Source organism: Blennius ocellaris (genome assembly GCF_963422515.1).
Source record: "Blennius ocellaris genome assembly, chromosome: 5".
NCBI lineage: Eukaryota > Metazoa > Chordata > Actinopteri > Blenniiformes > Blenniidae > Blennius > Blennius ocellaris.
In genome coordinates this window covers 28,527,479-28,554,280 of record NC_137654.1, presented here as the reverse complement: position 1 = coordinate 28,554,280, position 26,802 = coordinate 28,527,479, and the positions used below count along the sequence as shown (strand labels likewise).

The window sequence follows — 26,802 nt, the reverse complement described above, 5'->3', positions numbered from 1 at the left end:
CTGTAAACCTACCACACAGTTTCAAACTTTGATTTTCCTTTTTTTTTTTTTTAAACCACAAAAACTTTCTAATTTCGTCCATTGCTTCTACGAAGCTATATTTGATGTAACTCTTACATACGTACATTTAACATATTTTCTCCCTCTGCTTGCTTTGTCAGCTTACCTTTGTGTATATTGGAGACAGAATGTTTGTGTTCAACACACCCTCAAAATACTCCCAACCTTTTAAATGGTAATTAAACATAAAAAAAAAAAAATTAGAAGTCGTTCTGTGATTAATTAAATCTGGACTTATTTAGGTTTAAGACAAATAATGTTACCCCGCTTAAAACATAGGGTACTGTGGGACCCCATCTTTGCTGTACACACACACACACCATCCACACACACATCATCCACTAATCTGATTGCTCAATTAATAACTCCACATATGAAGAGTTTTATTCGATGAACAGTGTGAACCAAGCCTTAATATACTATTATTTACTCAGGGATTACATTAAATTGATTTGACCTATTTTGCTATCTTTAGCTTTAATAAACTTTTTTTTTTACTTTACTGGATCTGCTTTTCATGCCTTTCTTTTTATATGAATAAATATTCGCCATGGCCAGTTATTCACACGTTCAAGATTACTGAGAAGAATAAATACATGCATTAAAACAATATACTGTACAGAACAAAACAAACCCACACAAGTATCGCGATGGCAGACGTTAAGCTCGTCGATTGCGGCTCATGTTTTCCTCCTCACGTGACCGCCTCTCGTCCAATCAGCACCGAGCTCGGGCTCGCCAGCGCGCGCGGTGAGCTTTGAGTTTAATGGTGCTTCCTCGTCTTCCCTCGGAGCCCCGCACCTCTCCATGGCGGTCCCCAATAAGCAGCGGCGGCTCAGTCGCGTCAGCAGCTCGCAGTCCTCCACCTCGTCGGCGAGCAGTCAGACCGAGCCGGCGGTCCTGGGGGGCCGCTACGTGGAGGGCTCCATCCTCCGTATCACCATGAAAAACTTCCTGTAAGTTTCCCTCCTCCTCCTCCTCGGCTGTCAGTCGGAGCGGAGAAACGTCTAGAAAACCGAAACACGTCCGCCTTGTTTACACTGCAGCGCTTTAATAGTTTCACTCTCGTGGGCGTTAGACGTTAAACAAACCCGAGATGAGACTCGTGAAACCTGCTAAGTGATTGATGCCTGGAGCCGAAAAAGAAAAAGAAAAAAAAACACACACACAGGAAAACGCTTGGACTTTTAAACCGTAGGAAGAATCTGGATAAATTAAAACATTAATGGCGATGATATCAACTGATTCTGACCCGGCACAGTTGAATAATGTCACCTCTGGGTTCGTTGTGGTCCTCATATCCCAACACACCAGTGTTTAAACCCCACGTGCATTGATTTCTCTGGTATGTTTGGGTCCAGCTAATAAAACTTCACCACAGCAAACTTTACAACAACATGGATTTCTGTCAAAGCTGATTAGTAAACTAATTTTTATAAACCCCCTGGTACAGTCAAATGTCTTGTATTTCAGTCACTGTCTTGATTAAATAGTTCCTGCTATTACTGTTGTTATTGTTTTACATAGTCATTGTTTGTATTCTATTCTTTTGGTCCTCCTCGGATTGTCCACTTGCTGCTGCATTGATTCATTTTCCCCATTGTGGGACAAATAAACTATTATCTTATCGTATAATTATTCCCGCTTGACCAATCACAGAAGATAAAACAACTCCTTCATCCAACTCTTACGTCTGCATACTTCACTACAAACCTTCTTTTATGGTCATGTTTCTTACTTTTTCATCAGGTTCGCAATCCATAGAGTTATACAGCATTATTAAATAATAATAATAATACTAATAATACTGATGCATCTAAAAAGATGACATAAGTTAACAATAATTATATTTGTCAGCTGTTTTTGCACTCATTGTAGTGAAATAATAATAAACACGAGTTAAAAAGGTTGGAGCATGCATGGTCTTGGATGAGAAAAGAAAGTTTGTGCCGTTCGTCCCCCGGGCGGGTCACCGCTTTGGACTCTTTATCGTTTCACCCCTGCTACGAAAGATTGTGGGATTAACTCGAAACATCTGCCTCGTGGTCACAGAACCTACGATTACACTGTGGTGGATCCGGGGCCCAATCTGAACATGATTGTCGGAGCCAACGGAACTGGCAAGTCGAGCATCGTGTGTGCCATCTGTCTGGGTCTGGCTGGGAAAACCGCTCTGCTGGGCAGAGGGGACAAGGTAAACAACACAGCTGCTCGGTCGAGCACTTTCACTCTTTCCAGCCTTGATTTCCATTCCAATGAATCGTGAGCGAGTCCACAGAAAAAAAAAGTTTTATTAACCTTTAGCATTGGTATTAATTGGAATGGTTCCGCTTGTTTTCATCATGCTGGTGCAGTCGTTATAATCAAAAGGAATATTAAATATTGCAAATTCTTTTTCTTCTCTGCAGGTCGGCCTCTTTGTGAAACGTGGATGTCGTAAAGGCTTTATACAGATTGAACTGTAAGTTGTTTGAAATATATTGCACACACTTTCTACAGTTATTTGATAGAACTCATTCTTTTGGAGTTAAATATTTATTCAAAAAGTGCTCTTAAATGACTTTAAAAACATTTTTTTTGTGTGTCTGCAAAATCATCAACCGTGTTCTTCTAATTTGTCACGTGTAACACATTGTCATGGAAATCCTATTTTTTTTTTTTTGTCTCAAAGAATGATGTGTGATTTTTGCAGCCTCTGTTTCAACGATGACCCTGTGTCAGCACGCTTGGAAGCCTCTGTGCCGCTTTTTGTAACCTTCAATGTATAGAACACATGAAGCATATGGATCTTTCTCAGTTCAGCCTTTAACAAGGCGCATGTAATCTTGTCTCCCTGAGGGTTTTTTTTCTTTCTAGGAAATTCTCCTGACGCGCATGCACTGTGATGGTTTTTGCTTTAAGTAACAGCCAGTGCCTCTTTCCTCTTTCTACCATTCAAGGTACAAAAAGGGCGGTAGGGTCGTAATCAACAGAGAGATCCACGTGGAAAACAACCAGTCGCTGTGGACGCTCAACGGGCGGGTCAGCAATCAGAAAAACGTGGAGGAGGAGGTTAAATCTCTGTGCATTCAAGTCAGCAACCTGTGCCAGTTCCTGCCTCAGGTGCGTTTGGGCCGGCGCAGCGTCACGGCGCGGCGTCACGGAGCGGCGGACGCAGCGACGTTGAGGCGCTCACTGCTTTTTCTGCTGTGGCCCTTCAGGACAAAGTGGGGGAGTTCGCCAAGATGTCCAAGACCGACTTGCTGGAGGCGACGGAGAAGTCGGTGGGACCGCCTGAGATGTACGAGTACCACTGCGAGCTTAAAAACTTCCGCAACAAAGAGCGAGAACTGGAGGTGAACATGGAGGATGCTTGACAAAATGACCTAGAAGCTGTCCTCTGAAATCGGTTTCAAGATTTGGTTTCGATGCCATCGAAACCGCACGTCTTCAAATTCAGCATTCAGCTGTTTTGTTTTTTTTTAACTTTGGGATTTTTGCTTCTCTGTAGAAAGTCTTGAAGGACAAGGCAAACTTCTTGGAGAAAGCCAAGCAGAGGATCGAGAGGAACAAACAAGACATGAATCGCTACTACGAGAAGAAGAGGCATCTGGATGTGATCGAGCTTCTGGAGAAGAAGAAGCCGTGGGTGGTGAGTGCTCCGGACAGGAAAATATACACACGCAGCATGCCGTGTTGTTTGTTTGGACTGTTTTTAACTGGGTTTTTTTTTTCTGCTTCCATGTTGCGTCACAGGAGTACGAGACCAACCGCAGAGAGCTGGAAGTTGTGAAGAAGGAGCGAGAGGAAGCCAAAAAGGAGCTGTCGGCCCTGAAGAAGGCTCAGGCTCCCATGCTGAGGAAGATCCAGGACATCGAAGACCAGATGAAACCCAACGAGGCCCAAATCAAGGCCAAGGTGAAGACGTGGAAGTCACTTTGCGCTTAAATCTGTTTCAAGAATGACGTGAGGGTTGACTTCAACAAGAACGTCAATATGACACTATCGTGATTTATTTATTATTTTCTCTTTCCCCAGACTGCTGCTATCAAGGAAGCCACTCTGAAGTGCAAACAGAAACAGGACCAGTTGGATCGAAAAAACAAAGAGGTGATGTTGTTGTTAATTTGTTAATTACAGACTAAAAAAAAGTTAAATACTTAATTTCATCCAAACGATTCAGCGAACCGATTCTGCAAGAATCGCAAAGAATTCAGAAATTTGTCATTGGAAGCGGATGGATTCTGGTGAAAAACACTTAATCATCATTAGGCTACATTTGAACTATTGCTGCTACTTTATTGATACGATTTCACTTTTATCTGTACTTTAGTGATACTTTTCTCACTATTACTTGTACTTTATTGATACTATTTCCCTCTTACTGTTATCACACATGCACATCGTCGTCTCTCTGACACACTCGTACACCCAATGATAAGTTATTGCAATTTGATCTTACGTAGTCGTGGCAGTATGGCGGGGGGCGGTGAGTGGCATGCAGAATGTTCTAGTTCACAGTGAACGACGGCTTCCCTCGTCGCTCCCCGCAGATTGACGACATCAAGCAGACACTGAGACTGAAGCAAATGGAGGCGGACGACCAGCAGAAGCGAATCGGCAACACCAAATGCATCATCGACGGCCTGAAGTCGGAGCTGGCGAACGTCGCCGACCAGCCGGACGTGACCCCACGGATCGCCGCCGTCAACGCGGAGCTGCGGCGAATCCAGGAGGACAAAGCCAAGGTCGAAGGGGAGAAGGCCGACCTGCGCAGGGAGCGGGACAACCTGCGTGGAGAGTTAAAAGGTAGGTTCCGCTGCAAAAACGGCAGATCGTACGTTAAATGCCGCACAGAACGGCAGAACGCGTGGCTGATCCGACACGTTTGCGCTCCAGCGTTGGAGAAGAAACTGAACGACATGAACAACATGATGAAGGCCAAAGAGGACAAGCTGCGAGGACGGCACAGGGACACACACACCGCCCTCCAGTGGCTCAGGCAGAACAGAAGCCTCTTCCAGGGGAACGTCCACGAGCCCATGATGCTGGTGGTAAGACTCCGCGAGCCATTGTCGGCGCTCATTTTGAAACCCCTTCATGTGTGGGGTGTGCATGGATTGTTTATGATTTGTGGTGCACTATAATGTGGGGTGATAGAAATTACTAAATGGTGGGAAGCTTTTGTGCTCGGTAAACTAGTTTACCAGATTCATTGATTGAAACATAAGATCTCATCAATTATTCAGATGCTATTCAGATATGTCCTTTAATTAAGTTCAACCACAGTAGGTTAATATTAATGAAGTGGCTTTTCTGAATCCAAACTTAAAGCTGAAGGTTGTCACTTTCCTCGATTTCATCTTACTTAAGTATCAGCTGTTAATTCTCACTGCATGTCATTTGATCGTGAAGAACTGATAATAGCAGATCATTTCCTATTTCGTCAGATTAATGTAAAGGATCCTCGATATGCAAAGTACGTGGAGACTCACATCTCCTTCCAGGACCTGCGGGCCTTTGTGTTCCAGAGGAGGGACGACATGGAGAAGTTCATGTCGGAGGTCAGGCTCGTTGTTGTCGTCCGAGTGGAGGATGAGGATTCTTCTGAAAAGAACTTGAAACAGAGTGGTGTTGTGAGGTGGTTTCTAAAATCCCCCCCCCCCCCTTCACTCTCAGGTCCGGGACAAAAAGAACTTGAAGGTGAACGCCATCTGCGCCCCGGAGGCTTCGTGTTCTCAGCGTCCTCCTTCCCGAACTATCGAGTCGATCAAGTGAGTGAAAATTACTTTACAATGATCTGTCGTCTGGTTTTGTTTGTGCAGTTGAGTCATTGTTTTCAGTTTGTCTACAATGTGCTTGTTTGTGCTTTTATTTTTCTCTCTCTCTCTCTCTCCTGTTTACTCTGCAGACGTTTCGGGTTCTTTTCTTACCTCCGCGAGATGTTCGACGCGCCCGACGAAGTGATGAGTTACCTCTGTCAGCAGTACAAAGTACACGACGTGCCAGTGGGCAATAATCAAACCAAAGCGATGATTAAAACGGTACGACCTGCGGCAGGACCCAGAAGTCACGTGGGATCCATTTTTTAAGACGGCGACCCAGTGGCTTTCCTTGCTTTCGCCTATTTTAGTCACGACAATGTTTTCAAGCAACAAGGCAACACTTTCATTGTGTTTTGGAGTTTGTTTACATGGCAGAGGCGCCTCCTAGGACTTGGTAGTGGTATAGTAGGGTCATCCGTAAATGGTTAATGGTAAAGGGGTTGCACTTGAGCAGTCATACGGACAGGTGGAGATGGGGAATTAAACCTGCAACCTTACGGTTGAGAGACCGAACCGCAGCCGTAATAACAATCCAAACAATCCTTTGTCGTCTTTCCCATACAAACGTGAACAGAGTATGAATTCTTTGCTCACGCCTGCGTGTGGTTTTCATTGCAGAAATAAACGGCAGCACCCTCTAGTGGCCCAACATGAAAACTACATTGTTTTCAGAGCCTTGCCATGTAAACTCAGAACTTCTCTGAAAACACAAAAACGTAAAAAAAAAGAAAAGAAAATGTCACTTGTAATCGGGGCCGAAGTTGCTTCTTCGATTTCTATCCTGAACCTCTCCGTTATTTTGACTTCCTCGCTTCTCCGTCCGTCTTTTCTCCACCGGTCAGGTGATTGAGGAGCCGTATCTGAGGGTGATCTACACGACAGAAGAGCGGTACATCGTGAAGAGGTCCCACTACTCCAATCAACTCAGCACCAGTAACTGTTTGGTGAACCCTTCGCAGTACCTCGCCATCACCGTGGACGCCGAGGCCAAGCGGCAACTCGAGCAGCAGATGCGGGTGACGAACGACAGATCGCCCTTCTTTGACACGAGGCTACGTCAATAAGTCCGTATTGTCCAGGGCTTCAAACGGTTTAATCGTGACCCTCCGCTTGCGACCAGGTCTGTGAGTCAAAGGTGCCCGAGATCGACGAGCGGATGAAAGCCCTGCAGAAGGAAGCCGCCGCACTGGATCACCGCGACAACGAGCTGTTGTCGGAGAAGAAGCGCTTGTCTGAGCTGAAGGGTAAAAAGAGGCAGCTGGAGCAGAAAATCAGCACCAAACAGGACAGGTGAGCTCACCTGGGGAACGCCAGGGCTATAACTATCAGTTTCATTGTCCACGTTGGGTTTTGTCTTGTCGCACTGTCGTGGTTCAAAAATACAGAATCGATCGTTTTTCTTCTGCGTTCAGTCTGAGGCAGATGGAGAACAATGTCATCGATTCATCGAAAATTGAAGAGGAAACCAAGGAGAAAGTCAAAGCAGTCAACAGCCAGAAGGTGGCCATCGTCACTGCGTTCATGGCCCAAATGAAGGTATTTATGCTTCAAATAAGTGCTTTAGTGTCTCTTACTGCTAAAAGCACTTTGTAATTTGGATTGTCTGTGACCTGGACAAGAAAAGTGAAACGAGGCACCTATAACTCTTTCGGTGCGTCAGAGTGCTAAGCAGCCACCGTTCTCCATGTTGTCGCACTTACTTCCACGTGCAGCTGCGAGCGAACCTGACCATGGAGAAGGTCCACCTGACTTTGAAGACGGTGGGTCTGATGGCGGAGAAGACGAAGCTGGAGAACAGCTGCAGGGAAGGAGCCTCCGATCTGAAGACCACCGACGTGAGTCTCCCCCCCCCCGCGGTCCGAGGGGAGGGTTCATACACCTCTTGACCCGCGAACATCCACGGTTTCTCCACATTCTCCTCTCGTGTCTTCGCAGCAAAGATGTAACCATCTGGAGCTGATGAAGGTGAAGCTGGTGGAGCAGTGCAAGGGCCTGTTGAAGAAAGCAAAGTCCGTCTGCAAGATGCAACTGGATGAGGCGTTGCCTGAAGATCTTTGTAATGCGAGTACAACGCCGGAGCCGTCCGAAGAATCTTTGCCGCGTTGTTTTTTGTGCGGGATACTAAGACGTCTCGTCTTTCTGTTAACGCAGGCGTTCACAAAGCTGCCAGACACGCTGGACGAGATCGACGCCATGCTGAACGAGGAGCGGTCCAGGTCCGAGTGCTTCACCGGTCTCAGTGAAAACGTGAGCCGCATTTCATCAACGCTATGAATTATATAGGAGAAATGGTAATAGAACCGTTTCCCCACTGCTTTGGACTTTTTGTAACCGACCAGTCTTATGTCCACTTTCTGAGGTTGCCTTTTTTTCCCCTCATTGTAATAAAAAAAACAACAACAAAAAACAACTAACTTCTCTGCTTTGAAGGTTGTTGAAGAGTACAACAGGAGGGAGCAGGAGATCAAACACTTGGAGAAAGAACAAGAAGACAAGGCCAGCGCCCTGAGCGCCTACAGACAGAACATGTCCGAGGTGCTCCCGAACGCCGCCGCGTAGCGTCAACGAGGAAGGTGATGAATGGCGACCGCAGATGTGTGAGTGTGTTTGTGTCGCAGGCGAAGGAGCGCTGGCTGAACCCTCTGAAGCAGCTGGTCGAGCAGATCAACGAGAGGTTTAGTGCCTTCTTTTGCTCCATGCAGTGTGTGGGAGAAGTCGACCTGCACTTTGAGAATGAGGTAAAAACAGGACCGGACCTCATACTGTGCTTTTTTTTTTCACTCTCTCTCTCTCTCTCTCACTTAATTTGAGATTAATTGTAAAACTTATTCACAACTCTGCAGGAGGAGTACGACAAGTACGGGATCCGCATTCGGGTGAAGTTCCACAGCAGCACGCAGCTGCACGAGCTGACGGCGCACCACCAGAGCGGAGGGGAGCGCAGCGTCTCCACCATGCTTTACCTCATGGCCCTGCAGGAGCTCAACCGCTGCCCGTTCAGGGTGGTGGACGAGATCAACCAGGTGAGAGCCGTCTCTCCGAAGCGATTAGATAAGGTCGGGTAATTTAAAAAAAACATATTTTATAACGTGTGTTTTAATGGGATTTGAATTTTGGTCATACCTTCCCGTTTCTAGATTTATGTAACTCGCCATTACAGAATTTATATTTCATGCATACAAAAGAAAAAAAGAGTTAGTTTAAAGGTGGAGGCATAAAGAAATAACTATATTTGATCAGCTTCATCTTTCGCTGTTTTATTCCCACTGGCTCAATTGAGACACTAAAATAAAAAAAATAAAAACCCTGCACAAATCAACATAGATTTTTCTGTTGGAATCACTGAATGTTGAACAAACTCCTGGTGAAAGTTCCGTCTGAATTTGCCCCGTGCTGCAGAAACTCCCATAAAAGGCACAGGAATGTTTTGTGAAAGTCAAACGAAACAGATGAGGATTAATGAATAAAGTGTCTCTGACTAGTCCGTCAATCATTTTGTCATCGGGCATCAATCTAGACGACCAGGCAGATGTGCTGCAGGATCATTTGTCTTTTCTCGCTTTCTCTTTTGTGCAAGATAAAGAAAAGAAAAAAAAAAGCTTTTTCCACGATAACTGGGACTAATATATCTAAGAAGAAGAAGAGAATCCTCGCGACTCGAGGAAATTGTGCTCCCCTCCAACTGTCTTATTATATTTTGGCGTCAAACTCGATCAGTGTGTCTGCGACACAAGAAGATGGATGGAAGCGCTTCAGCACCGGCAAGCATTAGAATAACCGGCCACGTTTTAACGTCCGTGTCGCCTCGGCCTTCTGCCCAGGGAATGGATCCCGTCAACGAGAGGAGGGTGTTTGACATCGTGGTCCAGACGGCCTGCAAGAAGTCCACGTCCCAGTACTTCTTCATCACGCCCAAGGTAGGTTGCTCTCGTCCAGACCGCCAGCTTGCTTTCATTTTGCAAAGTCCAGGTCACCGTCTTAAGTGCTGTGTTTAAGCACCGATTGATTTTTCTCCCCGTTGTTTTCTACAGCTGCTGCAGAATCTGCAGTACACGGAGGAAATGACGGTCCTGTGCGTCCACAACGGCCCCCACATGGTGTCCCCCAACCAGTGGGACGAGAGCACCTTCATCAAGCGGCGGCTCAAACAGAAAAGCAGCGCGTGAAAATCAAACATTTGTTGTTGTTGTGTTTTTTTTGAAATGTTCGTGTTCCATACAAATCTTTGAAAAAGTTGTAATTTTCCAAATGTAAACGTTCGATATATTTTTGGGGGGGGAAATTCTTTTATTTCAAATCGGTTTCAAAAAACTGACAGGAAACGTTGAGTCCTTTCTATGAAGAGTTCAGTTCAGTCAAGGACACTAACGGCTGTGTTTTATTTGAAGAATTAATAAGTATTTCAATAAAGTAATTTTCCACTTTCGTACGTGTGGATGAATCCGCCCAATCGCACCGAGCAGAAGACGTCACTCAGTTTCTGGCAGAGGAAAGAAAACGGCATCGTGTTTTACCACGTCAAGGATTCCTCGTCACTTTCAGACGGTTGGTATCGGTTTCAAGGGAGTTACCGTCGTTGGACAAACTCCGCCGCGGCGTCACTTGATGCTGTGAACGGAGAGGCGCTGTGGATCCACCCACACTCTGATGTCCTGTCGTTTCCCCTCGTCCCGCTTCTCCACGTCTCTCTCCCCCCTGCGAAGGAATTGGACGTGAACCAGGCCCGCGGCATTTGGAAACCCGCTTGAGCTAAAACCTCCGGCGCTCACCCGTCGTCCCCGGAGACGGTGTCCCTCTGGCACAACATCTGGTTCTTGCCCCAGAAGAAGTCGCTGTGGTGGTTGTAGACGGACCTCAGCTGAAAGTCCAGGCTGTCCCTGGGCACTTGAGGCTGAATGAATAACGGAATCGGCGTTTGGTGCATTGAAGGGGCGTTTAACGTGCTCACCTGCTGCTCACCTGCTGCTCGTAGGGCGCCACGCTGCGCCGGCTGCTGGACAGAGTGGCTGCGTGGTGGAGGCGTCTCCAGGGTTCCTCCATCTGGGCCAGGTGAGCCGGCTTATCGAAGGGCTTCCTCTGCGCAGACGTTCAAGAAAGTGAATGCAAATATTCTCCAGTTAAATAGCTTAATCATATATAAAAAAAATTGCATTGACTTCATGCATAAGCGTGATCGTGGATTTACAGTCATAAAACATTATGATCAATAATAGGTACAATTACGTTTCTGAACGTGCAGAAAAATTAAAGAAATCAGAAACAAACAATAAAATAAAGAGACACTCGACACTCCAAATTCACAATATGTGTGTTACATTGTTCGAAAAGGGGGCAGGAAGAACTATAACTTTATCTTTTAAATCCTACGCCTTTACATCTTCGCTGCAAATCACAAAAAATATGATTTATTTCTCATTGTTCTTCTATCCTACACCCAATTAACAAAATGTATACAGCTTGTCAATCAGCTAGAACGATGATCACATTATGTGTTTTAGTAAACGAGATGAAAACAATTCAACATTGGAATCACAACTTACAAACTGGCTTTTAAATATTGTTTTTATAAGAGTAATATATTTTAACCTGCTATACATGCATTTTTATTATTAGTGGGTTTTTTTTGAGGCAACCTTTCTTCAATTCTACAACACGAAAGTAAACAATCGAGATCGACTTGTGATTTTAAAAGAAGTGAACCAGACTTAGATTTTTTTCACTGATGAGAAGCACAACATCCTACTCAGTGAAAATAATGCGAGTATATGTAATTTGTCACCTGCATCCCTGCCATTGCTTGATATTTGCACTCCTGCATGATGTTCTAGTGTGTAGTGTAGCACAGACCCACCTGCTGCGGCCTGAAGCCGCTCAGACTGAAGCCGTTTTCAAACTTGGGAGACGGGAACGGATCTCTGCCGGACATATTCAACGCAAACTCCCGCGATCCACAGAGGAAATGCTTCTTTTTTGTGCAGAGTTTTATTGCTGCAGCTGGCAAACAGCCTTGTGTTTACAACCTGGCTGCTAGGCAACCGCAAACTTCTGCTTTACCCTTTCACAATAAAATGGTAGGGGAGGTGTGACGGCTTCAATTTTCAACAAAACAATGATTTTGTAAAGCAAACATGTACAGAAACGCGTACAATTCTGTGTAGAAAATAGGGTTTGACAAGAAATAGTGAGAAAATGTGTTTATCTATGTTAAAAGGTTAATTACATGATAATTACGGGCTCAGAAATGCTGTTTATATAATTATTTGGAAATTGAAGGGCAAATTAAACTCTGGGGTTTTCTTTAAGATGGGATGTTTATATTATATTTAACTATCTACTATCTACTATGACTTATAATCATTATTAATAGATTAGTCTTTATTCATCCCATAACTGGGAAATTCACTTGTTACAGCAGCAAAAACAAAGCAGAAAATACAAAATACTCTATCTGGTAAAAGATAACCAACCAATCCACTGTAAATCATTTTAACAATATGCAATAAACTGAGTTTATTGCATATTTGCATATTGCATATGTATTGCACATGTTCATATTTGACTGAGTTTTGTACAAATATGTGAAAAACTATTTACTTCAGCAGGAGAAGATGTAACGGCACTGGAGCTATTTCAATGTTGGTAATATTTTACCAGCAAATTATTTAAAAAAAACCTTCACATGATACGGTTTGGTGTGAAAAACATCAGTATACATGACAAACCCAATCGAGCATTAATATTTGTGAACTCAGTTTAAAAATAATTCTTTAATTTCCTTGAGTTACCATAATGTCCGACAATATACATCAAGTTGACGGGTGAAGTTCAGGTCGGCTCCTTTTTTTTGGCAGTGGATCATATCAAGACATCTCGGAAAATAAACACCTGAGCCAATCAGGCTACAGTATTCTGTAAGCCCCGCCCCCACCCCCACCCCCCCACCACCCCCCCCCTTGGCCCAGGCTGGTTGCTCCAGGAGCTGCAGGTGAATTCAGCCTGCATCATTTGAGCACTGACAGGAGGCCGCGATGCTGCGAGGAGGCCTGGCGGGACTGAGCCTCTTCGCCCTGTGGCTGCTGTTTCCTGGAAGCTCGGCGGATCTCCCCGCCTGCACAGAGGTGAGTGGAGCCTCAGTCCTTAACTGCATGTTTACGCTTCTTTCTGCTTTTCAACACACTGCGTGCAGCTTTGCCAGTGTTCTCAGAAGTCGAATTTTTGTCCTGAGGTGCAGGTGGACATTGACCGCCTGCCGTCATCTCCTGATCCATTTTGGATTCAATTCATCTAAGAAAGGCTTCAGTCTCATCTGCTTCAGGAAGACATACGTTACACCTGTTCAACCTGCTCAAGCGGTTTGTTCGCAGCTTATTTACCAATGAACTGGATTTGGAGGTTTTTTTTTTTTTTTTTTAACAGCTGCTATTTGAAGCTCGATTCTAGAAGCACTTCAGCCTCGATTTCCATTTCAAATGTGGGAGAACAACTGGGAATAATCCTGAAGGAGTGTTCCGTCCTGTGTGTTCCTCTTTAGTTTCTCAACTCGGAGCAGGTGGGGCAGTTTCCATCGCGGAGGCTGTGACCATGAGGCAGAGAGGTCACAATGTCCGGTTGCCTTGGTTTTCTCATGTTTGCTTAAAAGCGGCGATTAAGAGCTTCTGCGCATCTCCACCTTCATGCATTTTTGTATCGGGTCCTCCCACGCCGACCCTCCATACCCGTCGGACACCCAAACCGCGGCTAATGAAGCAGCTGTAATCTAAAAGCGCGGCGATGGAGAGGAGTGCAGCTGCTGTTTCTGTTAACTATTAATCCTCCGAGGCCCTGCGGCGGCCTGTTAAAACGCCCCTCCTTGGCACACAATCGGCAGACGTCAAGAACAACAGGAGGTTAGAAATGCCAATACCTCTGGGCGGGACAATGGTCTGCCAGTCATTGTGATTATGTGTGAATTTGCGTCGCGACAATGGCGTTTTCTCCAAAGTTCTGTAACGGCATTGAATGACGTGTTTACAAAAGGATCAAACTCATCAGCATGTGTACATAACCCCCCCCCCAGCAGCAGTGCGCCCTCGGCACCGACTCACTAAAACCCACAGTAGAGACGGCCTCCTTGGCAAATATTAGTGTCGTCTATTATTTGTTAAACAGGTTTGCCTGGTAAAAAATTCCTTCCGCGACAATGTGTTGATTTGTTTTGACAAACGACGGCCGTCTCCTCTCGGGAATGCGTCCCGGGACTTGTTGAGTCACCTCGCAATTTCATTATTAAAAATGATGTCAATTGTTCAACATACTTTACCCCCCCCCCCCCCCCCGAGGTTTTTACTGCCCGGGTCCGTGTGAAACTCACAGCTGTGTTTCCTCCCCTGCAGTCGGATTATCACTTTGAGTACACACAGTGTGACGTCCTCGGCTCGAGATGGCGGGTCGCCATTCCCAACAAGGCCTTAACCTGCTCGGGTCTCCCGGATCCGGTGAAGGGCACCCAGTGCAGTGAGTGTCCCGCTTCTGACGTGCCGTAGGGTTATCTCGTCACCGGGTGGGGTTTTTATTTTTGCACGCCATGTTTGACTTGTACCCCCCCCCAACCATGAAAGCCTTCACCTGTAACGAGGGCGAGTACCTGGACATGCAGTCGCAGCAGTGCCAGAAGTGCGCGGCGGGGTCGTTCTCTCTGGGCACCGGCGTGGCCTTCGACGAGTGGGACGGCCTGCCGTCGGGGTTCGTCACTCGCGGGGTGACGGCGAGCGAGGACTCCGCGGACACGGACTGCTCCAAGTGAGTGAAAAGGAAAACAATCGACAGGCGACGTCGGTCCGTTTCTGTCCGCTGACCGACCGACCGTCTTTCCTCGGCGCGAAGCTCGACCTGGACGCCGCGGGGGGAATACGTGGCCTCCAACGTGGACGAGTGCACCGCGGCCCTGTCGTACGCCGTCAACCTGAAGCAGCCGGGAACCCTCACCTTCGAGTACTTCTACCCCGACAGCAACGTCTACTTTGAGTTCTTCGTACGTGTCGCCAAAAACCTCTCGCCAGTACGAACTGTCTTTTTTTAAAATTTATTTTAGGTGACGCTCATCATTCTGCTCTCCCCCCTTTTCACGTTGCAGATCAAGAGCGACCAGTGTCAGTCCAGAGACTCTGGCGCCCACTGGATGACGGTCTCAGAGAAGACCTGGAGCACGTACAAGGTCTGTGCGCTTGAAACTCCCCGAAACCCTTCCTCGCTCTCTGTTCACACTCCTTCGTCTCGTCCGCAGACGGAGCTCAGCAACGGGAACATGGTGCTGTACTGGCGCACGACGGCGTTCGCCCTGCGGAACGGCGGCGTCAAGCCCGTGCTGCTCAGGAACATCCAGATCTCGGGTAGACCTGGAACACGCCGCTCGTTTTTAATGCCCACTCGGCTCCCTCGGCTCCGTGCCCGCTGATTTTTGACGTCGACTCTCCCCGCAGGGGTGGCCTACACGTCGGAGTGTTTCCACTGCAAGCCCGGCACCCACAGCGCCGAACCGGGATCTGCCCGCTGCGCCCCCTGCCCTCCTGATAGCTACTCCAACAAGGGCGCCACTGTTTGCCGCCAGTGTGAAAAAGACCAATACGCACGTATGCCCTGTTTGCATTCCTAATGCTCCGTCCACAACCACCGCCCCCGGCTTATCTCTGAGCGAGTAATTCTCACAGACTTAGGAAACATTACGTATTTGCATTTCTCTGCACACACACACACACACACGAGGCAGTCGGCATGCAAATGCTGCACTAACTACTGAAGCGGTTGCAGGGTGTTTACAGTCCCCCCCCCCCCCCCCCCCCCCCCCCCTTTGTCTCCAGATCTTAATGTGTGCTTTCCCCTCATCCCTGCTGACTGTTTCCCCTGAATTAGTTTCTTTTATTTCTCCCAGTGGGGGGGTCGGGGAGCTGCAAACCGAGGCCCGCGTGTACAAACAGCGACTACTTCTACACCCACACACCCTGCGACTCCGAGGGGAAGGTAATGACGAAGATATACGAGGAGGCCGCACACACGCACAGACACGCACACGCACACACAACCATCTGGTGCAACTATTGTGTTTCTGTAAATATGGATGCTCTGTGTCTCTGGCCATGTGTGTGTGTGTGTGTGTGTGTGACTCAGACGCAGCTCATGTACAAGTGGATCGAGCCGAAGATCTGCAACGAGACGGCGGACGGCGCCGTGACGCTTCCTTCGTCGGGGAGCAGGCAGAGCTGTCCGCCCTGTAACCCGGGCTTCTTCATGTCCAACTCCACGTGTCGGCCCTGCCCCGAGGGTCACTACTCAAACGGCACAGGTGAACAGCCAGCCGACCCTGCGCTCACTCTCCGACGCGTGATAATTCCTCAAGGTGTCTGACATGCTGACTGAGATCACTGCAGCATTGTCGGTTTTATACTGTGAACGTGTGCATGGAGGTTATGTGACGGCAAATATTATGGAAACCAATGGCGCAGATCACCTGTATCGTCCTGGAGGGAGGTAACGTTATATATTTTCGCGGCATTTAAATGTTCAGGAAATGAGAAATCACTTAAAATGCCACAGATGCACTTAAAATAAAACGTCACAGCGGGTGTGAATGAGCTGCAAGCTCACTGTTACGTGTAAGAACCTAACCTCAAAAGGCATAAAGGTATTTGTGCTTATTGCAAATCACATTGTTGCCTCATACTGTGAGTTCACTTGAATACAGCCTCAGATGTGCTGCTATAATTAAAGGTTTGTTCATATCATACTGCACCCGTCAGGGGATGTAACACGATCGGTATGACGCTCCCGATTCCTCACATAAACCCTGAATGGAAAAACAAAAGAAATATACAGACATTAGCCAGACATAACAGCCACGAAATGCAATGAAGCAAAAAATGTCATTACAGTCGACTCCTTTAGAAATACAAATGTTGTATATTTTGACTTACAACCTTAATAAGACATAAAGAAAAGCTCTCACTGGGCTTCCACAAGTGCATTTCCTGCACGAGAAACAGAAAAGTATTTTGAAAAAGACGATACGTGACAATATTTCATCACATTTTACTAATATGAGTTTGTTTGTGACCGAATGAACTGGTGAAAGTGAGCCGGATATACTTTATGTTTTTGTTTGTTTTTTCTTCCATGAGCTCTTTCATTGTTCATAAGCAAGGCTGTGGTCTTGATCTAGAGTTTTGTACACGTTGCAGCTTACGATGTCTCTTTTAAACGGATCAGTAGAAGAGATACGCATTTTATTCAAGCTGTTAAATCAGCATTTCAGTTTGCCCATATGACCGTATCACACTGTCCCCCTGCAGATTGCAGCAAGTGTCCTGTCGGCACCGAGCCTGTGACCGGGTTCGAATACAAATGGTGGAACACGATGCCGGCCAACATGAAGAGCTCCGTCTTCCGGCAGGGTTACGACGAATTCGACCAAAAGACAGGTGAGAGACCGTTTAGAAATGCAGTTATATTTCAACGCCTGGACCTGAGACCTCATTTTATCCCACCTTGTGGGATGAAGCCAGAGAATTTCAAGGTCGAGCGGACTATTCTGTTACGGTTCTCTCTCCTCCTGTGATTGCAGCGTGGGAGGTGGCCGGAGATTACGTCTACACCACGGCCGCGGAGCAGGACACGGATTACATGACCCTGATGCTCAACGTCCCCGGGTACAGGTGAGGTCGGACGGTTCCTTCCGTGAAGGCGCTCAGACACGATTGGGGGATTTGTGTCTCTGTTTTGTTGCCGTTGCTTCGTGACCTTCAATAAGTCGTCGTTTTTGTTTTTTTTTCTCCTCAGGCAGCCGCCGTCTCTGGCCACGGGCGGCGAAACCGAATTTGCTCGCATAACGTTTGTCTTTGAGACCGTGTGCACGGCTGACTGCCAACTTCACTTCTATGTGGTGAGAGAGAGAGAGAGAGAGAGAGAGAGAGAGAAACAACAGCTTTCTGATCTCATGAGTAAAGTAAAGATCCCGTGCGAATACATGACTGTGTGCGCAGGGCTCCAGCCGCTGGTATAACGAAATGATCGAGCACTGGCAAGGCAGCGCCGAGAGGCAGTCGTACTCCTTCGTCATCCTGGACAACCGCACGCTCAGCTTCACCTGGACGTTCCAGCGGACGGGAGAGTTTAACCCGGTGAGGCTCCGTCACGCGTGGAACAGTCATGACCGGCCACACTAAAAACACTGGATCGGCAAAAATGACATTCAAAACCGCCCTCGGTCAGAATTTGACCCCCGACATGAATACATCTGTAGAGGTCACATAACGCAAACACCTTTCACAATAAAACAATGAGTCCAACTTATATGAAATTAAACTTTAGACACGTAAACTCAAAACAATTTCCAGATGATGACAAATTGTTGTAATCCCGAATACGATATCCAGATACAGGTGACTGAGGGTTTTTTTTGGTGTTTTTTTTTTGCAAATATAATAATATCTGATTTCCTTTAATATGTATATTTGATAATAGACTGGCAAAGTCTTGCAGTTACAAAAGAATCAAAAGAAGGAAAGACTTTGCATTTGTCCGTTTCTGCAGTTTAATATGTTGTGTTTGACTCGTTGGGCCTCCAGAGGTCACATTAGGTTGGACGTGGCCCCTCAACTAAAATGAGTTTGACACCCCTGGGTTAACGTGTCACCAAAGGCGGGAAATGTCCGTTTTCTCTGGATTTATTTCTGGGTTTCAGCAGATTATTAGTTGAGCTTTGTTTTTGGTTTTTTTTCACGTTTGGTTAAAATACACTTGATGAAATGACGCCACTAATTTCCAACGTCATCCTGGAATCTTGACAATATTTGAATTGGCCTTATTTGGCGTTATTGTGCTGCACTTGGATCATTTCTTCATGGTGTGTCTCTCTTGTTATGCATTTTGATTTGTTTTCAATCCAAACTAATAATACCAGGAAGCTTCAGCCATAGAAATAAACAAACACTTGCTCCCCGAATTGATTAGGTAATTATTTATCTATCAAAAAAAAAAGTGATTTATTCGAGCCTTATTTATATGAGTATACAAACAGTACACTCATTCTTTCTGAATGATTGTATCCCTCACTGTTGAAAACTTTTATGAAAACTTGTTTGGAGAGGAAATTGACAAAATTGATGAGGAACGCTGCAAACACGTGAATAGAATAGTTCCAATGGCCTGAGTTACCTTTTTATTTTTATGAGAACAGAAGAAAGTAGGATAGAATAGAGTGGATTTAGTCATATAAAAGCCAAATTTAATGTAATGGATTTATTGTCATTGAAACAGTTTACAATAAATATGGTCTCTGTCGTGAATTAAAAACATATTTACATCAAATTCCAGACACAGAAATGTTATATTTAACAATAACTCACTTTGAATAAGAAGCTTTTTAAAATAAAAATTCAAAACATAATCATTGGTCTTTGATATATATATATATATATATATATATATAATGTGTATATATATATTAAAAAAAATCACATACATTTTATGTCTTACATCTTAAAAATGCATCGACGTGGAATCAATTCTCCACATTTTTAAAAAGCCGATGCCGTGTTTGTGTTGTTGTCAGCGATGTGAAGCAGAATCTTTCTGTGATTCTATGATAGATTTAATGATGTCGGCAGGATGACTGAGTGAATGAAGAGTCGAAAGGCTCAGACTGTTTCTTCCAGGAGGATTTAACTGTGTCTGAGTCTTATAGTGCAGAGTTTTGACTTCCTGAGCGCAGCAGTTCAACGAATCCATCAGTGGAGAGTGTGTGGAGTGTGTGAGCCCCCCCCCCCCACACACACACACACACACACACACACACACACTCACACACTCTGCTTTGGTAACAGGATGATGCAGTGAAAACATGATGTGCCGTGTTGCCTCAGTGCTGATCTGTAGAGGGCAGTCTGCCGCCGTGTGGAGCCTCACAGCTCTGCTCTCCGTCCCCCCCGTCCCCCCCGCCCCCCCACCCCCCCTTTGCAGGAGAGGAAGCTCAGTGGCGACGCTGCAAAGATCTACTCCATCCACATCACCAACGTGATCGGAGGCGTGGCCTCGCGGTGCCGCCGCTGTGCCCTGACGTCCGGCGGGGCCGCGTCCGCCTGCGTCCCCTGTCCTCAGGGCCGCTACATGCTCAACGGGACGGGGGAGTGCAGGGAGTGTCCCCCCAACGCCGTCATCAGGTCCAGTTACCCCGTGGGACCGGACGCCTGTGTCCAGTGTGGACCCAACGTGAAGCCCAACAAGGTACGGGGGCGCCCAATCGGGAGTGACGTACAGACGCCATGTCCAACGTGGACATGGCGTCCCCCCACAGCCCGAGTGGGACACGCGTTTACTTTATTGCTGCTCAAAGAAATTGTAAAATCACATCAACACCCACACATGCAAATAATGAAAATTAAGTGCCTAAAAGAAAAAAGAAAAAAAAAGAGCAGAAAACACATTAATGATTACAAATAGATGCGCTGCAATTAACTCATCTACTCACAGAGGACGGGTGGATGATGAGACGTCTTTAGGAATGAAGAAATGGCGGGAAATTGTCTTTATTGCTGTAACTGAGAATACAAATCGACCACAAATCATCCGAAACGTCTTTACGCTGAAAAAAAACACACACAAAAAAACCCAGTGTCTCTTTAACGGGTTTTCTTAATTTACATAAAGGAAACTGGATGTGCTAATGATGTGATTCATCACTTACTGGAGGATTTCACAGCTTGTCTTCATTATTCCTAAAAAGCCAAAGCCGTCGTCCTCCTGCAGCAGCAGCAGAGCCTCCGACTCCATATTTCAGCTGATGCAGGCGGCAGCTGTCTCGCTTTGCATTCCCACAGACAGGACATAAGGTTATTCCGCCCACTGGAGACGTGGCGTGATGTGTATATATGTGTGTGTGTGTGTGTATATAAATGCACCTGCTGACCCCCCCCCCCCCCCATTCCTCCTGCAGGCCCACACGACTTGTCTCAGCGACTGCAACCTGGCCGTGCACACGGGAGGCGAAGGAGCGCCGCCGCTCCGCTACGACTTCTCGCCGCTGTCCAACGTCACCGGCGCCCGCGGCCGCCCCCGCTTCACCAACAGGGGCGTGCGCTACGTCACGCACTTCAACGTGGCTCTGTGCGGCGCCGAGGTGAGCGGGAGCCGCCGCCGCCGCCGCTTCGTCCCGGGGGGGAAATGAGTGTGCGACGCCGCGTCGCCGACCTCTGTCTTTCTCCAAACAGAGCCGGGTTCTGGCCTCCTGCGTGGACAACGTGACGGAGAGCGGCAGAGGGGTCAAAGGTTACATCTGTCAGTCCACCATGGTTCCTTCTGGCATCAGGAGCCAGAGCTTAGTGTCGTCGCTGCCTTTTGTCATCGGCGACTCGCTCATAGGTATGAATGAATGAATGAATGAATGAATGAATGACCCTGGTCCTCTATTGTAAAGTGTGTCTTTTTTTTTTCTTTCTTTACCAACAATCTAGTAATGAGGGAAGACTTAAATATAAAAACAAAGTATAAAAGTAATTTTATGACCTTGGTCTCCAGTAAAAGTTTATGTAACGTCCATTAAAAGGTATTTAGTTGTAAATATATATGTTACATCTAATTTCTAGTATTTTTTTAATACAGAAACCACCCCACAATAAAGTACTAAATAATAATAACAATAATAATAATACGTCTTATTTATCAGCATATTTCAAAACAACCGAGGTCACCATGCAATATACGTTATGTATATATATATATATGTTAAAAATGCACTGAATTAATTTGATATGCATAACACTGACAAACTAAGGATAGGAAATCAACAACAATGAAAAGAAATATTCAAACAAATTCTATTATACTCTGTAGGAAGAAGTGTACTTAAAAAAAAATTCCAGCCCATTTTGCTCTTGTCTAATGTTATTACATAACTATTACCGGTAATGAATATGTGTTTCCACGAGAAGACTATGGCACCATACATACATACATACATACATACATACATACATATAAATATGTTTACACATTCAATTAAGGCAAGACATCATTATTTCTATAGCACCATCAGACACAAGGTAATTCAAAGTGCTTTAATAAGAAATTAAAGAAACACATTAAAACTAGTTGATTAAGAATCTTAATTGTGAGCGATTAAGACGATGAAAACACATTAAAACAAAAGTGATTTAGAAGTGAAAACTTAGTTAATGCGGCTCCTCTGGTATTTCAGTCATTTCAGTTGAGTGTTTTAAGCCTGTTTCGACGGGAATCTTTGTTATAAAATCAAATGAATGAAAAAAATAAACCAGCCGTGTTTGTCTTGCCGGAGCTCCTGAGTGGAGTTTGCATGTATTTCTCCAGCTACTTCTGCTCCCTCCTGCAGTCTGAAAACTATCAGGCTGTGAACGTGAGTGAGTGTTCGACTGTCCACAGCAATTCTGTTCAGCAGATTTTTGTTTCAGCTAAATGTTCTCAAATTTAACACGTTGGAGGCGCGACGAGGCCGACTTGTGACAAAAATGCAAACACAACTGGCCCCACGCCGTTTGTCTTGGCTGCATTGTCGTCCCGGCCAGTGATTGTTGTCAAGATTTAAAACGCTGTAAACACCGAATCGGAAAGGCATCGGCGTGTTCACGGGGGGGGGGGGGGGGGCTGCCGAACTAAAAAAAAGTAATTTTAATGAAAGGAAATCTATATTTTGCTGGTCAGCTGTGGCGTCGCCACTAAAATTGAGATTCAGACTCAGTGGCAGTTTGTTTCTCCTGAAATCTATCTATCTATCTATCCATCTATCTATCCTTCTATCCATCTATCTATCCTTCTATCCATCCATCTATCCTTCTATCCATCTATCTATCCTTCTATCCATCCATCTATCATCTATCTATCTATCTATCCTTCTATCCTTCTATCCATCTATCTATCCTTCTATCCATCCATCTATCCTTCTATCCATCTATCTATCCTTCTATCCATCCATCTATCATCTATCTATCTATCTATCCTTCTATCCTTCTATCCATCTATCTATCCTTCTATCCATCCATCTATCCTTCTATCCATCTATCTATCCATCTATCTATCCTTCTATCCATCCATCTATCCTTCTATCCATCTATCTATCTATCTATCTATCCTTCTATCCATCCATCTATAATCTATCTATCATCCATCCATCATCTATCTATCTATCTATCTATCTATCTATCTATCTATCTATCTATCTATCTATCTATCTATCTATCTATCTATCTATCCATCTATCCATCTATCTATCTATCCATGACACATAGATATAGTTTATCAGGTCTGATGAAACTAACCATGTTTTTAAAAGTTGGAAGGAACGACGAGAAAACTCACAGCAGAAATGAGAATTTCCTCACAGAAACACACTCAGGCTTGAACCAGAGACTTTCACAGAATCTTGACCACTGCTGGCGCTCTGACATAAAATATTCATTTATTTCTACACTTTTTTTTTTTTTGGTCCCCCCCCACCCCCCCAACATTTAACGACGACATTGCGCCTTGTCCTCTCATTCTGCAGGTGTGACCACCGAGACGACGCTGGACGGCGTCTCGTCTCCAGACCGGCTGTTCCCCGCGGCGCCGGGCCGGCCGGACGTCATCTTTTATTACAGGTAAATGAAAGTCGCGGTGCTTTATTCTGGGTTTCTTCAAATACACGCCGGTGAATGTCTCCATGTTCTCCACGCTTCAAGGTCCAGTGACGTCACTCAGGCCTGTAAGCAAGGCCGGGCGGCCGCCATCAGGCTGAGATGCAATCCCACGGTGACGGCGAGAGACCACATCACACTGCCGAGGTAAACACACACACACACACACACACACACACACACACACACACACACACACACACACACACACACACACACACACACACACACACACACACACACACACACACACACACACACACACACCGAGTCGCCCCTCGCTTAAAGAGGCTTTTAAAGCCCCTGTTTTGTCCAGCACCAACTGCTCGGGGGGGACCTGCGACGGTTGCACCTTCCACTTCCTGTGGGAGAGCCAGCACGCCTGTCCGCTGTGCACCACGGAACACTACAAGCCCATCGTCAGCGAGTGCGTCCAGGGAATACAGGTAGAACACCATTTCCAAGCCCTCGTCTCACAAGAAAGTATCCCCTCCCCCCAAAAAAATTGTACTGTGTGAAAAGAAACCTTAAAAGAGTTTAAAAACAAAAACAACTGCTTAATAAAACTGCAGAAAATCAAAGTGAACAAATGATTTTATGTTTAACTTCTCATCATTTAAAGGAATAATTTGTTTGTATTTATTAATATACAATATTACTTGTTTATTATATAATTGTATGTATATTCGAAGACATACAATTTATTGTTCTTTTTAGCTATTTAACATTTTCATTTAAAGTTAAAATAAACAAGAAACTGTTATTCCTGTTATATATTGTTTTCAAGTACGACTATTAAACACATTTTATTCCTTATTTATCAAACAAATTTCACTGCGACAACATCATATTTACTAATCCATCTTATTTTTTATTTTAACACAAACAATCAAATAAGCATTTTGACTCATTTAAAAAAATGTTTTTAAAGAGAATACTAAAAAAACGACATCTGACGTTACTTTTAATAAATATTAATGAATTTATTTACTGCATTAAAAAAAACAACACATATCCTCTGGGATATTTCTGTAAACAAGTGGAGGAATAACACATTTCAACATTCAAAGTGATTCATCGATTAAACATGTAGTTTGTCCTGTTGTTTGTTGTTTGTTTGTTTGTTGTCTGTCAGAGAACCACCTACGTGTGGAAGGAGTCGGAGCGTTGTTACGGAGGCGAGTCCCTCCCGCCGCAGACGGTCGACGCCTGCGTCAACCTGGACTTCTGGCTCAAGTTCGGCGTCACGGCGGGCGTGGTCGCCGCCCTGCTGCTCGTCCTCATCAGCTGCTACTTCTGGAAGAAGACGAGAAAGTGAGTCGGGCCGCTCGCCAACCGGGGGGGGATAAAAGCCCACGTGCACGTTTCCCAAGAGTGACGCCTCGCCGTCCGCCCGCCCGCAGGCTGGAGTTTAAATACTCCAAGCTGATGGTGGACTCGGGAGGCCGAGAGTGCAAACTGCCCGCCGCAGACAGCTGCGCCATCATGGAGGGGGACGACGCAGAAGACGAGCTCATGGACCTCACCAGGAAGTCCTTCTTCACCAAGATGAAAGCTTTCTCACGAGAGGTTAGTGACAAGGTGTGTATAGTAGGTTATATATATATATATAAACCACATGTTTGATCTGGCATCTTGCCAGAACAATAGATACCAACCAGAGGTTAATTATCGGAGGTCAAACAGGAGGTCCGTGGGTCAAAATCGGCCCACAAGAGGCTTCAATGTGGCCAAGCCACCAAGAAAATTCAAAAAATTTCAAATAATACATTGATTCTTTTTTTTAAAAGTCGAGGACGCAACACAACCGACATTTTACTCGTTTTGCACCAGAGATTTTCCTTAAAATTGCCTTGATTTTGAGATTTGTGTAATTTTTTTGCTCGTAATTAACTTTTGTGAAAATATCAACATTTTCATCATGTATACTCACAACTACAACAAAAAAAATCCCCGATTTAAGGGGTATAACATTTTTTATGTTGTTAAAATAGGTGAGTCTGCGTTTTAAATCATTTACGTCACTTATTTACTCAGAACACAAGAGCGATCAGAGATTTTGGACGTCCGCCAAATTGGATTCAGGGGGGAAAAAAAAGGTTTACGGATCACTTCCAAAATTTTATGGGATCTTCGATGGTCTAATATATATCTGTGGTGAAAACATCAACAAAATCCATGCAGAAGTTTTGAGGTAATCTTGCTTAACAGACATGCATGATTAAGACTCTTCTTACTACCGAATTATAAAGGAAATACTGCTTGATTCTTTTATTTTTTCTATCACCAGCAGTTCTTTCCTACAAGCTTGGTTTCTTTATTGTTATATTTGGTTGCTCATGGTTCATTTATTGATTACATTTTTATTTGTTTTGTTAACGTTCTGCTTGAAATTTGTTCAAAAGTAAAGTTAAAAAAAAATAAAAATTGACAAAAGTACATCTGAATGCAACTTTGCCTGAAGGCAAGTCGTTTCTTCTTATGACCTTTCATGTGTTTTCAGAGAACGTCGGACGGGTTCGACTCCGTCCCACTGAAGTCGTCTTCTTCACGCCCGCAGCATCAGGAGGACGACTCCGACGAGGATGAATTTGGAACTTGAGCGTCTCGGTTTTTTTTTCTTCCCTTTCAAACACAAAGAGTTTTAACATCGGCGCTGCTCACAGAGACGTCTTTGTGCAGCGAGGAAACAGAGACGGGCTATTGGCTGCACTTCATTGTCACTGGAGATAGTGGAGTCGCGAAGGGAGTTTTAAGCGTCATAATTTCACGTAGTATTATTCATCATACATTAGGTTGGCCAGGCCTGATATTAAAAAAAAGAAGCAAATCTCTGTATTTGGGAGGCGCTGAACGCAGTGTTTGTATCACAGACTCCAGTATCACAGTTTGGACATTTCTGTGCATTTTCATGTGTACATTTCATTTGATTTGTTTGGTTTGGTTTCATAAAAACAAAACAAAACCAGACTTTCCATTCAGTCTTATAAAGTTGCTGTACTGTAAATTAATAGTTTTTGCTTGTCTCGTTGTGATGGAAACACATTTTCTACTATCAAACCCTCCAGGAAAGTCGTTCCGGTGACCTCTGCGTTCGGCTCCTGGACGTCTTTGTAAGGTCCTGTTACAATGTGTGAAAATAATTTAAAAAAAATAAAAAATGGTTGTGAATTTCAAGAATATAAATACCGAGTGCATTTTAATTCTGTCCGGTGTTCTTGCTGTGAGGCGAGAGCGCCAACCACCGTGCCTCCGTGCAGACT

The 26,802-nt window shown here is 45.1% G+C and overlaps 3 protein-coding genes across 3 annotated transcripts; 2 read left to right on the top strand and 1 right to left on the bottom strand.

Annotated features, from left to right (window-relative positions):
• Positions 1–822: 822 nt before the first annotated feature.
• On the top strand, positions 823–10,290 carry smc5 (structural maintenance of chromosomes 5). The gene is made up of 24 exons (XM_080496232.1): positions 823–1,016; positions 2,113–2,254; positions 2,469–2,521; positions 3,000–3,162; positions 3,261–3,395; positions 3,551–3,691; positions 3,796–3,957; positions 4,078–4,149; positions 4,593–4,848; positions 4,939–5,093; positions 5,490–5,603; positions 5,719–5,813; positions 5,951–6,083; positions 6,707–6,880; positions 6,985–7,154; positions 7,277–7,400; positions 7,577–7,699; positions 7,800–7,925; positions 8,016–8,111; positions 8,295–8,399; positions 8,483–8,602; positions 8,708–8,887; positions 9,686–9,781; positions 9,896–10,290. The coding sequence occupies exons 1-24, from the start codon at positions 868–870 to the stop codon at positions 10,028–10,030; spliced, it is 3,219 nt and encodes a 1,072-aa protein (XP_080352358.1). The 5' UTR covers positions 823–867; the 3' UTR covers positions 10,031–10,290.
• Positions 10,291–10,462: 172 nt separating this feature from the next.
• cfap276 (cilia and flagella associated protein 276) lies at positions 10,463–11,790 on the bottom strand (the record flags this gene model as incomplete). The annotated part of the gene is made up of 4 exons (XM_080496968.1): positions 10,463–10,559; positions 10,634–10,755; positions 10,824–10,940; positions 11,716–11,790. 4 exons carry the CDS (start codon positions 11,788–11,790, stop codon positions 10,463–10,465), a joined length of 411 nt encoding a protein of 136 aa, XP_080353094.1.
• A 1,099-nt stretch (positions 11,791–12,889) lies between these two features.
• elapor1 (endosome-lysosome associated apoptosis and autophagy regulator 1) lies at positions 12,890–26,654 on the top strand. Its single transcript, XM_080497405.1, has 22 exons — positions 12,890–12,982; positions 14,237–14,357; positions 14,462–14,642; positions 14,727–14,874; positions 14,977–15,057; positions 15,127–15,232; positions 15,323–15,472; positions 15,772–15,860; positions 16,008–16,182; positions 17,186–17,314; positions 17,458–17,548; positions 17,673–17,775; positions 17,876–18,013; positions 19,854–20,117; positions 20,827–21,009; positions 21,101–21,251; positions 23,410–23,503; positions 23,585–23,686; positions 23,856–23,985; positions 24,675–24,853; positions 24,943–25,108; positions 26,043–26,654. The coding sequence occupies exons 1-22, from the start codon at positions 12,893–12,895 to the stop codon at positions 26,139–26,141; spliced, it is 2,970 nt and encodes a 989-aa protein (XP_080353531.1). The 5' UTR covers positions 12,890–12,892; the 3' UTR covers positions 26,142–26,654.
• Positions 26,655–26,802: the final 148 nt, after the last annotated feature.